The 16270-nt window shown below is 37.1% G+C and overlaps 1 protein-coding gene across 3 annotated transcripts in view; it reads right to left on the reverse strand.

Annotated features, from left to right (window-relative positions):
- RAPGEF2 (Rap guanine nucleotide exchange factor 2) overlaps positions 1-16270 on the reverse strand; it is a 177992-nt gene that overhangs the window by 95270 nt on the left and 66452 nt on the right. For all 3 annotated transcript variants that reach the window (XM_030449638.1, XM_030449636.1, XM_030449637.1), the window contains exon 4: positions 6843-6926. In XM_030449638.1, coding sequence (XP_030305498.1) covers positions 6843-6926 — 84 coding nt within the window. The remainder of the gene's footprint in view (positions 1-6842; positions 6927-16270) is intronic.

The raw sequence follows: 16270 nt of genomic DNA on the forward strand, positions 1-16270 counted from the left end.
ATGTCTGAAATCCATTGTGAATAATTCATGGTGCTCATACACTCAGTCATAAATGGACTGACAACTCTACTACTTTGCTCCTACTTTTCTTCATCTTATGATCTCTTTCTACATTAAACTGTAACATCTTTCTCCTCCATGCCCCATTTTCACCTGACAGACTGAAATGCTGAGCCAGGGTATTCAAACCAGACAGAACCCAGGGGTCAGTCTGCAACAAAACCATGCTCTGAGCCTTCTCACTGCCTTTTAGAGTCAGTCATGAGCACGGTGTCAGAACAGAAGGAGCTGGATAGAGAAGTGATGAAGCATCAAAAAGGCTGTGGGGAAATGCAGCAGCAGCAGCAACTAGCAGCAAAACAATAAAGTTCTACAATAAAACCCAAGGGTTCTTAGGGCAAATGACATCCAAAGAACAGATTTTCAAGTAATTTCTTAAACAGACTTGAAACCATAACCTGAGGAATTTTTGTCTTTACAAAGAAGGAGGAACAGAGATGTACTAGAGTCCAACAGAGGGCTACAAGGATGATCAGGAGATTGGAACATCTGTCATAAGAGGAAGGGTTGAGAGATGTGGGGATGGTTAGTCTGGAAATGAGAAGACAGAAAGAGGACCTTATTAATGTTTACAAATATCTGAAGGGGAGTATCAAGAAGACAGGGCCAGTGGTGTCCTGCGATGGGATGAGGGGCAATGGACGCAAACTGCAAAACAGGAAGTTCCACCTCAACATGAGGAAAAACTTTTTACTATAAGGGTGATGGAACACTAGAGCAGGCTGCCCAGAGAGGTTGTGGAGTTTCCTTTTCTAGAGACTTTCAAGACCAGTCTGGATATGTTTCTGTGTAACCTACCCTAGGTGAGCCTGCATTGGCAGGGGTTTGGAATCTATGATCTCCAGAGGTCCCTTCCAACCCCTACCATTCTGTGAAAGGTCCAAAGTATAATCTTCATGTTTCTATCATAATGCATTGCAAATCCTTAGCCATAAGCAAAACTTGGAAAAAGAGAAAAGCTCAATAAGCTCAGCACAGCTCTTGACCAACTTCCTCTGGGCTTAAGTAAACCAGCCCCACCAAAAGGTAAAACCCTGAGCCTTCCTCAAATCCATTTTCCTGCTCTGGCCAAAAAAAAAAAAAAAAAAAAAAAAAAAAAAAAAAAAAAAAAAAAAAAAAACCAAACCAAAAAACACAAAACTTAAAAAAAAATAATAAAAAAAATTTTAAAAATCCCTTTTTAGTCAAATTCCAAATTTATTTTGGTTTAAATATTTGTGTACACTGTCGCTTCTTTCAGTTAGAACACCAGTTTTGTTCTGTTATCCCATGAGCTTCAGCCAGCAATAGCCATTATTAATAAACACTATGTTGCAAATATATTAGGGTCATCTACTGAGAGAAGTCTTTCATGTTTATGATTAAAGTTATCAATAAATTTTATTGACTGAAAAGATCAAACACAGTCCTCTATTCAAAGCATAAACATATCAGTCAGATAATATGCAAACCACACCAAACAACGTCACAGGCACCACAGAAATTTAGGTATGCTGAAATATACTTCCTAAACTGTATAAATGCATGTATACAATCAAGAGCTCTGTTCCATCACTATTATAATCATATGCGTTACCTGACAAAAAAAAAAAAAACCAAACCATCAACTTCCAAAATCCCTACTCAAATTTCTTCTGAGAGGGGTTACTTTAAGTTAACCGGAACACACTTGGATGAGAACAAATCTGCAAAAAATGAGTTTTATTATTGCTTTAAACACATTCAAAACAAGCCCATAATTTCTTCAATGGCTCTCCAGTAGAATTTGATAATCTATTCCATTTTAAAATTTTATTTATTATAGGAAAGACCAGAGAGCTAAAAATATAAATACTTAAATAGATACAACCCTTTTAATTTTGAAGAAAGAAAAAGCAGATATTCTCCCAACTGCAATACTTGGTCTTTTTAACTAGAGGAAAAAGCTTAAATAATGTGTGAACTTGCCAAAGGGAGAGCAGCTCTCCCTCAGCAAATAAAGTGGTGAGGGAGAACTGTTAAAATGTGGCAGTAAGGAGGTAAGAGACTTTTTTTCCTTTTGCAAGGAAAAAGTATAGAGTACTTAAAGGTAAGCAAAGCCAGGTGTGCACATGGCAAGTCAACATCATAGCATGCCTGAGCAGCCCAGCATATACCACCCAGACAATCTCAGAAAAACTCCAGAAGAAAAGCAGAGAAAACCCAAGCACAGGAGCAAACCTGTGTTGCTGCTGGTAGTTAGCAGCAGCATCTGGTCATGGAGGACACAAGCCAGCACAAGGCTAACTGTGGGAGATTCTAGGAGATGTTTTTGTAGAGTAGTGGCAAGACAAATAAGATGAAAGATTATGGTAAAATCAGACTAAAAGCAAAGTCCTGGAACAAGAAGTCCTGGAAGTTGGAAGAGCTGAGCGCATGTGATGAGAGCACAAAGAAGACCTATGGATGCTGGAGGCCATTCCAGAAGATTTTTTGAGAGATTGCCACATTACTGCTGTCTATGACCACAGGAAATCACAGGAGAGCCAGGATAAGCTTCAGGGAATTGTATTTTCTGCTCATTTATTTTCTGGATTTCATCCATAAACCTCACTCTTTCGTGTGATCTGCTTCAGGGTATGGATGCTCACAAGAAACAGTGAGGGGACCAAGTGCTGATTTGTGCTACTTTGGTGATTAAGGTAGGAAGGGGGAATTAAGGAATGTTAGTTTGACAGTGGTATGTGCCCTATAGGTTAAAGAAAAGGAGTAAGTATGAAAACTGCTAACCATAAAATATGGGGGGGTTGGGAGGGGATCTTCCTCACATTAAGGTGTCAAAATACATTTCAGCGTTGCAACTTATAGAAACTAAATAAAGAGAACAAGACTAAACTTTACTTCATGTCACCTGAAATGTGGAATCTTTAACTGTTCAGGTAAAAAAAAAAAATCTTTAAAACTCTGAATTTTAAGTTTTCCCAAAATAATAATTTAACTGAATAAAAATCTGCCTTATTTTACAAACACTATTTGCTAACTACTGGCTTAACATTTGAAGAAATACAATCTAAACTATATTACAACAGGGAAATAAAGCAATATTCATGCTATTTTCACAGAACAGACATGGTTTAGATGGTCAAGATTCCAAAACAATTTGACTTAAAAATTCATGTATTCCAATATTCCACCTTGAACCATTTTTTGAATTTTGATTTAGTCTTGAAGAAGTTACAAGTAGTTTTACGAGCCACTCAGTAAACTGTGTAACTTTGGCAAAGCTGGCAGCTATGCCACTCATTTCAAACGAGTTCAACTAGTGGTTGTTTGATGATATATAGTACTTTACAAAGCTGCTTATTTTTGGACTGCTATTCATTATTTGTGGCTTGATTTGGGAAATAGGGGATGGTTATTTCTTATGCTTTTAGATAGTTTTTTTTTTCCTTATTATTTTTTTAAGATGTTCTTCTTCCCAACATCTGTCTGCCAAGCCTACTCATTGCTACCTCTCCTCAAGGAAGGATAAATAGAATTTAACACCAGGAATCAAATAACACAGAAACAATGATGGGGGTGAGAGTGGTGAGTGTTTAACTGCCACAAAATACACAACAAAATGGCATCTCCAGTTTTATCCACCAGCCAGCCTGAGGACGCTGTATCTGAAACTAATGGAACTACATCAGCTAACAAAGTCCACAAAAGCAAGTAATATGCTGAGCATATGCAGGCAAATGCACTAAGGTGCTTCTAAGTTTCAGCTATAAATCTGAAGATTGCACTCCATTCTTTTCCTTATAGGCTAAAATACCAACAGCCACAAAGTTAAAAGTAGGATGAAATTCAACATAGGATTGGTAAGACTCGCCTCCAAAAATGCAGGCAGATTTATTCACTATAGCTAAATACCCTAACTAGGAGCTACTTTTACCCTAGCTTGTACAGAGATATATTTTAAAATTAGTGAAATGCAACTAAGAATAGCAAATGCTCTTGAGACTCTCAGGGGCAAGCATGCATTTCATTTTAAATTTAGCCAGCTACTGGCTGCAGCCCAGGGAACCTATGCAAGGAGGTCTATTGCAGGGGCATGGGGCAGGCCAGGCTTATCTGTCAAAGACGACAGACTTATTTTCAGGTGGGGAAAAAAAAAAAAAGAGCTTTTGGATCATGAGATTGGGGGATAGTATCTACCGATCAAGCTGGGAAAAGCAAACTCATGTTTTCATGTCAGTTTTGAGCAGAGGAACATCTTGCTTTCTGTTCCTACACAGACTTTTCAGCTCTATCCTGCTCTCTTACCCAGAAGCTTCACATGTTGCAAAAAAAGTGATAAAGCTAGCAGCTTTCTAGATAAGCAAAGGTAAAAATTATTAAACCTGGAAAAAAAACAACTAAAATAGTCTAAATAAGTTTACTTAAATACCAGTGTTTAAGGCAAACAAGATCAAAATTAGATGATTTCTACCTTGCAATGTTTAGGTCTGTTCCTATGAAAATGATGCATCAGTTCATGCTCCCTTTGCTCAAGCATTGCAAATTCATCTTAATGGCAGTAAGACATCAAAACTTCCAAATTATGCAATGCTCGAAAAGCCTCTTTAATTTATTACTCCTTGTATGTTTAAATAGTCAGTTGAAGCACACAGTTACCCAGTAACTTTCTCTTTGCCCGCTTTTGACACTATTCTTCAGGTTTCCAAATATGTCCCTGTCAAATCTTTCTGGACACCTCTGGAGACCTTTCAAGAAGGTCTCATTCTCTTTTTTGTAGGGCACTGTAAAATTTTATTTTAATATTGCTGTTCATTAATCTCTTCTACCCTCTCTGTTTATCTGAGTGGTTTAGTATTTCCTTGTGAGCAAATCACAGTGCAAGGTCAGAAAAAACTTAGTTTTCTGCTCAGCTTTACTTCAAAATAAGTAAAAAATAAAATTTTAATATCACTTATAACCCACCACTATTCCAAATCAGATATTTAACCTGCATGACCTCTTACTTTTCCCAAGTTTTTTTTATTTATGGATGAGTCCAAGGGTCAGATATTGGGACTCATTTACACAATAAAATCCAGATCAGCCATGTCCTAAATTTAGATAAAGACACTCCTCTATCCTAATAACTACAAATTCTGAGCATGAAGCTTCTCACTAGAATGACTCTGATTTCGCTCTCCAGAAAAACCTTCTATGATATCATTAAACTGGAGTTTTTTAATTATGCTTTCATGGACTTAGTTATCTTTTTTAATTAACAACTTGAGAAGCAAACACAGAAGAGACAAGACAGCACCTTTGGCAACTCCTTGACTCAATCCACAACTATGAACCTTCCTAATGCCAAATTCCACACTTGAAATCCACCAGTATCTCAGGTAGTGTCCCTGATGCCAGTTTTTAATTTCTCCAGGGGAACAGCCTTAAATGCTCTTCTCAGTCACAGTACCTGCCATTTGCTGTTCTATCTTCCAGGAAGAATCACAAACTTATTGTTTACCCTATTAAATCTCCCCTCTCATTAAGTTTCAAAAAAAGTCTGAAGCTCAAGTATTCCTATAAGTTCAAAGGAACAGGGGATTCTTGACTCTGACTATGCTCAAAAGAACCTATATTAATTCAAATATCATCTAATCCTTCTCCTGGCACCTATGGGTAGCACTTTCTGCCAGCTTTTTCCCTGGCATTGCCTATTCACAGATGACATATGGGACAATTTTCTTCCATCTGCCAGCAGCAGGGATCCCATAATCTGTTGTGCTACTTCTCACAATAACCAGCTCTGCCCCTTTATCATGGATGGTACTGTTCAATGGCATACCAAACATATAATTTTATCAGCAGTTCCTGTCCTCTTTCACATGCAAGATGCTTGCTTACAACAAGAACATGCCACCATCATCAAATGGAAGTCTCACAATGAGCATTGCTCTCCCACTGAAAGGCAGATTTGAACATCTAATTGTTCAGGACTCCATGCCAACTAACACCAGCTTTCAACTAGTTTCCCACTGTTTAAACCTGTAAGGAAGTTTCTAATGCTTTCATTCTCTTCATACCATACAGAGATGGGTCATCATTCCATTGCGCTTTTCACAAATTCTATTACATGCTATGTACTTCAAAGGAGTCTTTTATAGTATCCTAAATGAATATGCATATACCCAGAATTTTAAAGTGAATATGCTCTGCTTCCACTACAATGATCAAGCTCAGCCAGTCTAAAATCTCTGCAGTCACTTGTATTTTTTTCCATCACTCAAATTATTTTTTTTTAATGCAGCAATACATATTTTGAGCATCTCACACTCAAGCTTATCTTTTTCCATGTAACATGTCATTCTTCATAGCAAATTCATGTAAATGAACCACAATCTTAAACAGAAGTATCAAAACTGGCAGTAACATGATCAACATGTATGCTGAAACACACATTAAAGACCTGTGCAGGGTGTAAAGCCTCAGGAAATCATCATAAACTCTAGTGCATTCTACCATTCAATGTTTAGTTACTCACAGGAACACAGGAACATCCCACATCTTTCAGCACTTCATTCCATTTGACAGGTTTTAGGGTTTTTTATTTTTAAATTGACAGCATTTGAATGACATTTTGGGTCCTTGTCCAGATTAATGGGCTTTCAGTTCCACCTATCGGCACAGAACATGTACCAGAGCTAATAAAGGTAGGAAAACTGTGTTTATGACTGTACTTCGGTGTTTCCTTAGGCATAAAACATCACCTTTTAATTCTAAAAACTATCTACAGGTCATGATTTCTGCTTAAAATACAGAATCTAGTGCACTTATAGCTGACGTACCTGCTTCTTGGAAGAAACATAGATTCTTTAATGAAGACTGAACCAGACAGCAGGATATACCAACAGGTACCAATATCATCAGGGCTGGAATGAAGAAAAGAAAACATAGTTTAAGACACTTTATTTAATTTACTGATATCACTACCAAATCTGCAGTACGAAAAACACCCAAATGGCAAAAATGCTCCAAAATATTAAAGAAAACAACAGTTTAATAACTTACAAAACCATTCTGTCAAACAGAATTTTCACCTGCAAATACATATATTACTAGAATTCTTCATTTCACTACTTAAAAAGCATATATCTAGCTATTTGTTAACAGACAAATCCAATGAAATATAACAGAGTGATCAAAATAAAGTCAAGCTACAGTAAATATATTGTACTGTATTCTATGAAATCCATTACTTAGCTCTCACTGAAAAGAACTGTAACATCTTCTCTTCAAATACGGCTTCCTTTCTCAATTCTATCTTCTCCTTCATCCTTTCTTTCAGACAGAAATTTGCCTTTTGGCATCAGTCTGACTTCCCACAAGTTAAAAGAGTAGTGGATATAGTTGCAGATCATAAGCCTACATCAGATTAGTCAACTTTATCTGCTCCTACTACACACTGTCCCTTTCATGCCTTTTCCTGGCACAAGAGTAAGTTCTGAGTAAAAGGGAAGCAGTTTCTCTTCCCCCCTCTTCAACCTATAAATCAAATGGATGAGGACATGGTCATACAGGTCATTCTACTGCAGATTCAGATCTTGCTTCTCAAAATCTTTTTCATAGGCTTAGACTCTTCTTGGATAAATTCAAGTAAGTGTTTAAACAAGAAAAAAAAACAGTTTAATGTTATTAGAAATAGCCACAATAGAGCCTGAGCCATTTCAATAATCAACACTCATAATATCTGTACTTTACTGCAGTTTTACCACCCCTCCTGCTGCTTCCAAAGAAACTCACTGGATTCAAGTCCACCATTACACACTGCACAAGCATTGTCATCGAAATCCATGTCTACAGTGACACCAAGAGATGCAGATTACTTAATTAACCTGTAGCACCTTCTTTTTTTAAAAAAATTACAACTTAAGTCTCTAGAAACAATTAGTTCTAATTTCAAGCAAGAACAACCCACATCTTTCAGTAACAATGAGAGCATAGTATTAAAAACCAATCTTGAATCTAAGTAGGCTATGTACATGTTAAAACATGTTTTTCATTTGAAAAACATCAAATCAAGAAATACCTACACAGTAAGGTTCTCAAAACTAAGGTGCCATTTCCTCAGCACTCACTTCATTATGCTTTCTTTCCAAAAGGAAAGCTGAAGGAGGGAGCTGAGAGCAAACCAGTACATCTACAAATGTGCTCTGTTTCCACTTTACACTTTATAATAAAGATAAGAAAAAAGACAAACATACAACCATTGAGAATTAACAGAGAACAGTGTTATGATCTATGATACAGACACAAAAACTGAGTATGATTATGGAGCCTCTATTTCTGTTCCACCAGCCTATGACCTGACCACTGAAGCCTCACTGATCAGCAAAGACCTAACACCTTCAAAAATAACACTTCAGAAATCACAGGCTATATGACTCTATAGCAAAGTCTCTCTAGAACATCTGTGTATACTTTTACAGAAAAACATTTCCAAGGATAAATTGAAACAAGTAAAAAAAAAAAACATTTTAATTAATAGCAAACCATTATAACTTAGCAGGACACAAGATCTTTTTCTCCTCTTCTTCCTTTAAGAGTTGATGAACTATTTCAAATCCTTCTGTCTAATGAATGACCTATTTTTAAAGGAATTCAGCAATCTGTTCTCATTGGAGATGTCTCATAACTGAGAAAGACAGCTATTGGCTTTGACAAGCATCATTCAGTATGTTCAATACCAAATTAATTGTAATGTTACCTTTCAATCATTTAACAATCAAATATAATGATTATATATTTGACTGCAGTGGTTTGCATTTTTCTCTTTTCATCACACACAATATGACTTTACTCAATCACACCCCCCCCCTCTTTTTTTTTTTTTTTTTTTGGGGGGGGGGGAAGGGGTGGGTTGTGTTCCTTGGGGAACTTCACAACTTTAATGCTTTCTCTGCAAGTTAGCTCTTCAGTAATTGTTCCTTCCCACCTACCTGTCTTGAACATCCTACATAACCTAATTCATATAAAATCAAAAAGAAGGAATTTATTTGACAGCTGAAAGTGCCAATTAAAATAAAAAAATAAATATAATCTCATTTGATTTACTTTCCTTTTGCTTTATGTGTACTTTGGCAACTTTTCTTTCTTACAGTTATGCTTGAGAACTTCTAAGCTCAAAGGAATTTGCATGATGCTACGAGAAACAAAAACTAGAAACTGTACTAAATTCCTTAAATTATCAAAGTAAAAAACAGATCTTCAATATTGCTGTGTCACAACAGTGAAAGGCTATCACAGAATATGTCTGTCTTCCTCAAAATGCACTCTTTATTCTTTTGAAATTTCAATACCAGCCAAAACGCAAAATATTTCCAAGGCATTATTCAAGAGTAAAAGGAACGCTGCTGGATTCTCATTCTCTTCATTCTTACAACTGCTAGTGTCTTAATATAGTCTTGAATAAAAGATCTGAAAATAAATAAATAAATAAAATACTCATATAGCAAACACATTCCTTCCTCCTGAACACACATGCTTCCCTCCAAAAAAACCCACAGACAAATTAAATCTGTTCCTTTCACAGGAAAATATATTTAACTTCTGCACTTCTCAATGCTTGCTACATTTTCAGTTGTTCAGAATTAAGCCCCAACAAAGCCATTTGGCAGCCAGCTTTTCCTAGCAACTACTGGTACAAAACACACTTGCAGCTCTTCCATTTTAAGGATCCTGGGCTTTCCACAATCCTATTCAAACATAAGGTAGCTTTCAATCAGGTTTTCATGTTTTCTCTGCTGTGGCTGACATTTGTTCAACAAAGCTTTTTTCATTCTTCATTCTTCAGGACATTTGTGCCTGTAATGAGAGACAGGAGCTATAGAAGCCTACACTGAACTAGAAAAACATTTTTGAAGCTATGGGAGGACCCATGCAGATATTTTACCCAAAGTAGAATATTTATATCTGAAATTATTTCATTTTGTGCTTTTTTTTTAAAAAAAAAAAAAAAGTTTGCTTTCACTGCAAGAAATACTGCCTACCGCTGGTTAACCACAGCAGTATCTAGAAATTGTATTTGTTCTCCTAAGCATACTTCTTCTGTCAAAGGGAAGAGAACAAATAGTGCTAAGAAAGGTTTCTTTGTGGGCAGGACACATCCCTGACTTGGTTTGCAGAAGGGTATTATGTACATGTGAGCACTTCATCCAAAAATGAACAGCTGATGAAGGAGAACAGGTGCTAATGACTCAGAGTCATCCACAGAGGGAAACTGAGGGGATTTTTGTCTGGGAACAGATGAGGGAGGGTCCAGTAGCACCTCTCAGTCTAGCTGATGTAGAAAGGAAAGACATATTCTTAGGTAAGATCTTACCAACTCCTAATTGTCCATCACCACCACCACTGAGGCTGCAGCTGTCAGACACAAAGAGACTGGAGGCACAGTTAATGATTCACATCAGGCTAAAAGCAAAGCCCACCCAACCCAGGCAAAACTTCTCCTAACTACCTTTGAGCTCCATTTCCCACCTTCTTCTAGTCCTGCAATGCTGCATGCACAGCAGGTGTGGAAACACTTGAAACCCAAAGTTATTGTCACATGTTGCACATTTCTGAACAGGCATTCACAGATCTTCTTCGCAGGTGAGAAATTACTTTACTTGCTGCCCTTAAGTGATGTATTCCATTTCTTCAAACATGTAAGACTGGTAGGGGGCTCCCTGGGTTGTTTTGTTTGTTTTTTCTTGGTTCATCTATTTTTTGGATATTGTCAGGACCGTTAAAGTCACATTGCCAACCAAATGCAGCATAGCTATCCACTTCCCCAATTTACAGAAAACAAGATTTATTACCAAGAAAGTAAGATGACACAGGCGATTTATCCTGAGAAGAATCAGAACTAAGTCAACTCAGAAATCACACAGCCAGAGCAACAAAATCAATACCTGTAGTCATTCTGTCCTGGCTATTTTAAAGCCAGTCCAGCAAAAACCTGAGTGACACAAACTTCCATCCATCCTTTAAAGAACCAGCAGGACTATGGCCAGGTTCAAGAGACCAGCTGCACTTAAAACTGCAGCTTCTAATGCCTGTATGACTACATGCACTCAAAGCATCTGCCTCCAGTGCAGAGGGAAGAGCATAAATCTTCAGATTTAAAGGACAAGAGATCTTTAGAAGGAGTTAGGATTTGTATTCTGTGAAGAAAACAACAAAAGACAGCTATCAAGATGTGACATTCTTTTCTTAAAACTGCTAGATAGAGCTACCTACTGATTAAGTTTTCAGAATACTCAAATTCTAGCAACAGCTTTCAAGTGGCATGAAACTGGAAGCCAATACCAGAACAGTGACCAAGAAGCAGACTGGTAAGGCCATTAGCATATATAACAAAATAAAAGCAGACCATTATAATTCATAATCTACACTTAAGTTACTTGTACAAAATTTAAAGAAAGCTGCTTTAAATCCTGATTTGTGTATTACAACACCCTGGGAGCAGGGGATTTCCCGAGGAATCTATGTTTAATTTCCCAGATGCAAGAGGACTTGGTTTGTGGGAATTTGGGAGCTAGAAACAGAAATCCAGAGACTCGATTGCAATGCTCTTCCATTGTGTTTCAATCCCCAGCTTCCTTTTATAGAACTCCAACCTGCAGCCAGACAGCCCACTTCTCTACTTCAAAAATAACATGAAAAACTGAAGACAGAACTTTGCAAAATAGCTTCATAGCTGTCACTCTAAGTGTTCTGTTTGGAAATTTAATTTACATAATTATGCAATACCCTAGGATGACATCAACAGGCTGTCACCACAGATAAGGTTACACAGAATTTTCAGACTTCAGCCTGCACATTTTCCAGCAAATGACTGCTCTTTGAGAACTCAGAGATGCTCAGAGTTGAAAAATCAGGAAGTGCATTTACTGATCTCCAGAATGCCAAGATCCAAGAAGATTGCAGACTCTCTCAGTCTTCAGCACTTGTATCAAACTTTTCATGCTGCGAGCTGGTTATTCAACTAGAAAGGAGCAGTTCCTTATTCTCAGGTGCCCAGCTAGCTACATATACACTATTTAAAAATGAAGTTTTCTTTTCTCATTATAATTATTTTATTTTGATTTAAAGCAATCTGCAGCTTGTAACTATAAATCTAAATCAACATTAACAGCAAATTAACAAAGAATTGTGCACGAAACCCAAGTTGTTTCCATACACGCTACCCACCTGTACTGATTCTATAGGATACCTGTCTACAGTAGCACAGGTGATTTCATTCAAGCTTTCAGATTTCCTCACCATGTAGGATGATACAAAACCTTCCAAGATATTAATCTACAACAAAGATATGTCAACCTGCTGAGACCTCATAAGTATCAACTCCCTAAAAAATCTCTGCTGTCTTCCTCTATCCCAAGAAGTCCTGGCTTTAAAACTTATCATAGAATCATAGAATTGGCTGGGTTGGAAGGGACCTTAGAGATCATCGAGTCCAACCCTTGAACCACCGTTGCGGTTGCTAGACCATGGCACTGAGTACCACATCCAGTCTTTTTTTAAATATCTCCAGGGACGGAGAATCCACCACTTCCCTGGGCAGCCTATTCCAATGACGGATCACTCTTTCCGTAAAGAAATTCTTTCTAATATCTAACCTAAACTTCCCCTGGCACAACTTAAGTCCATGCCCTCTTGTCTTGTTGAAAGTTGTTTGGTAAAAGAGCCCAACCCCCACCTGGCTACACCCTCCTTTCAGGTAGTTGTAGAGAGTGATGAGGTCTCCCCTGAGCCACCTCTTCTTTAGGCTGAACAACCCCAGTTCTCTCAGCCTCTCCTCGTAGGGTCTATGCTCGAGTCCCTTCACCAGCCTGGTTGCCCTCCTTTGGACCTGCTCCAGAACCTCGATATCCTTCCTGAACTGGGGGGCCCAGAACTGGACACAGTAACACTTCTTTAGCAACAGCTGCATTTCAATGAGAGCAATCCTTTTAATCCTCATTCTCCATCAGGATGAGATGTAGCACTACTAAAACCCCCCAAATAATGAATCATATTCGGCACATGCGTACTCATGTGTAAGATGTTTGTTATAAGTATGTACAGTGGCAAGAATTCACAGGTTTTTGTGATGACTGCTTTCAGACATGCTTTAATTCTGTCAAATAAGACATCAGTTCATTGCAAAATTCAGCACCTGAATGTGTAATCACATGCTAAACAGAAGCCTTTGCTGCTCTGATCACCTTCTGGTCAATGTTTTCTCAGCCAACTCCTTTAAGACAACACTTGGAAAAAAAAAATGAAGCAGTATGCGGACCTCAATGGAAACAAGCAGAAAAATGGCTTCCATATAATTACTGCTTAACATTCCTTTTACAGGAGATGTGTCTGTCCTGAGACCTAAACAAAAGAGGTGTCATTCTCCTTGCAGCACTGCACTGAATGGCCCAGCAACACCACACACTGGAAGGACCCCTCACATAACCCAGACATCAGCACCCAGATTTACTTTCCACTTCAGAGCTGTTTTCAAAGCTGCTTCATAAAGAGGTCTTAAAATCAGCAGAATTTTTTTGTTATTGTTCTGAAGGAGCTAGTTACAATTATTCTCTCCATAAATCATTAAAGTTCCAGCCTCTAAAATATTCATTCAAGACTTAAAGTGGATATAGTACTGTTCCTACAAGCTATAACATTGTAATTGTTTTGATAACAGAACTACTTGTGTTTACAAACAAAGATGCACCTGGCAGATTACATTTTCATGAAATACTTAATGTTATTGGAAGTTGGAATAAATTTAAGAAAGTAAAGAGCAGCACCTCTGTTCAGAACAGACATTGCTCATGTTCCCAGATCTCCATTGAGAGGAACAGAAACAATGAGAATGCGACATAGCAGAACTGGGACCTCTTTCAGGCACTTATGTACTACACACAAGAATATATTAGAAAAAACATTGCTCTGCATGTTTACACTCCACAGAATATTTTTTCAGCAGATTAATCTGTCTGTTTCTCTTTGATCACTTTGGTAATTCTCTGCATGATGAAAGTTACAGGTAGTTTTCTGTTTAATTGAATAACCATTGCAACAATGAGACATTAGGCCTCAAGTGCCTTAGGATGCCAAAAATGTCTTCAAGTACAACTGTTCTCACAGGCAGGTATCTCATTGCCAGAAGACCCTGCCCCCTAACACTGCATTGTTGTAACATTCAGAATAGTGAGAGCACCATTTGTACATATTGTCAGCACTGTCCAGAACCTTCTTTAATAAGCTAGTTAACAAGTCACCTGACATCAGCTAGAGTATTTTAAATGCTTTTGTTGACATTAAGAGCTATATTCCCAACACAGAAGTAAAGCAGATTGGGTAACTAGTTCATCAACCAAACAAGATTTCCAAGTGCCTTTTTTTTTTTTTTTTTTTTTGACTAAGACATTAAAATTATGTTTACTCTTAATCCAAACTTTACATGTAAGAAAAAAACTTGCAGATTTCCAGTCATAACTCTGATAATTCAGAACTTGTAATTTTCAGTAATAAGTCATCTTAAAGTGCATATGTCAACCAATCACTATGGCTATTATTTATTAATGGACACGAGATAAAAACTGATGTCTTGACTCCTAATAGCAGAAGTGGAAAATAAAGAAGTAACCATAGGAAACAATTTCTTAGTGTACATAAAAACAAATAATCAGAAGAATGTTTTCCTGTTTTCCTTTAGATTATTTCATGTCTATATATTCTTTTCCTCTTTTGAAATAAAATCAGTAAAGTGAAACACATATTCAGCCAAATCAGAGATTATTGTGGAGTGCCATTCTAAGACATTCCTGATTAAATAGGCAATCGATAAATACATTATTCAAAAATACACATGCAGGGTAATTGACCTTATTGTCATTGGAGTCTTGGTATTAAACTTGCACAGTGAATTATTCCTTGATATCAAAAGATAAATTTGTAAATCATTGGGGAAACAATGATATAAATAGTAAAATAAAATTACATCTTGCATCCAAATTCACCACATTTACTCTGTGGTAAATCAATAAAAACAATGCTGCTAATTACGCTTCTAAAATTTCTCAAAAATCAAAGCTTTTATTCTCAAAATTAGAACAGCAAAAATGTGATAACCTCTACTTTACATTCACAGTAACCACAGGTGCAAATTAATATGTCTTCAAAAATCTAAGTCTTCATTCAAAGTCATCTCAGAATCAGGTTAAACAATAACACAGAAATTTGGAACTGGCTCTGCAAAGCCAACAGACTGTAACATTTATCACCTACAGTTCAGCAGCCTTGACTCAGTCTCTCCTCATACCAAGGTAAAAAATAACAAAACAAAACAAAAATTAAAAAAAAACAAACAACACCAGACAACATCACAGCAGAGAGACTGAATAGACCAGCCCTGCTGCAGCAGTTCTGTGTTATTAAATCTGCTCTGCATGACTCTCACAGAAGCCCCATGGATGCACAAGCAGAATGAACATATATATATTTTGCCTGCAGAGGTCTACTTGAAAATTAGGATGCTGACCCTGAGATATGATTCAAACTGACCTATTCTGAGTTTGGTGTTTATTCAGAGTGTTTTAAGTAATCTTAAAAGTGTCCCAAATTTCTATAAAATCAGTGAATTATTCTTTCTTAGGGGCTCTCTGAACTCAAGAACATTCAGTAAACACAGAAAGTATGCAGAAAGGTGACACAAGCCTTCATAAACAGGTGTATCCTGTCCAGAAATCAGAATCTCTGATTAAAAGTGAAGTACTAAAGAATACAAGAGAATAATTTTACAGATAACTCAGAATATCACTAGTGGAAACATAAGCATGATCCTCATACACTCATCTAGCAAATACTCTCTTTTAGGTTTTAGGTTTTATATTTTATAAGATAAAAAACATAGAGCTGTAGATCACATGGGCTGTATGTATACTGCATAACTTAGTTTTATGATGCCAGCATCATAAACTTCCAAGACGTACAGAACATAAAAGCACTCCTTCATAACATAAATGTGTGTCAGAAGACAAATTTGAGTGAGGTGGTCTCTGCAGAGATGTTCTGTTTAAAAACCATGCACCAATAGCTAAAGAGGCTTCTAGCTCATTTTGTCACACTTCATTGCACAATGAAGTCAGGATATGCAGAACCATACAGCAAACGTGGATTGCTTGTTGTTAGTTTGTATACACCTCTTCTGAGGCTCTTCAGGGCAATGCCTCTTTCAGTGAAAGAGGCATCA

The sequence above is a fragment of the Calypte anna genome, chromosome 4A (genome assembly GCF_003957555.1).
Source record: "Calypte anna isolate BGI_N300 chromosome 4A, bCalAnn1_v1.p, whole genome shotgun sequence".
Lineage (NCBI taxonomy): Eukaryota > Metazoa > Chordata > Aves > Apodiformes > Trochilidae > Calypte > Calypte anna.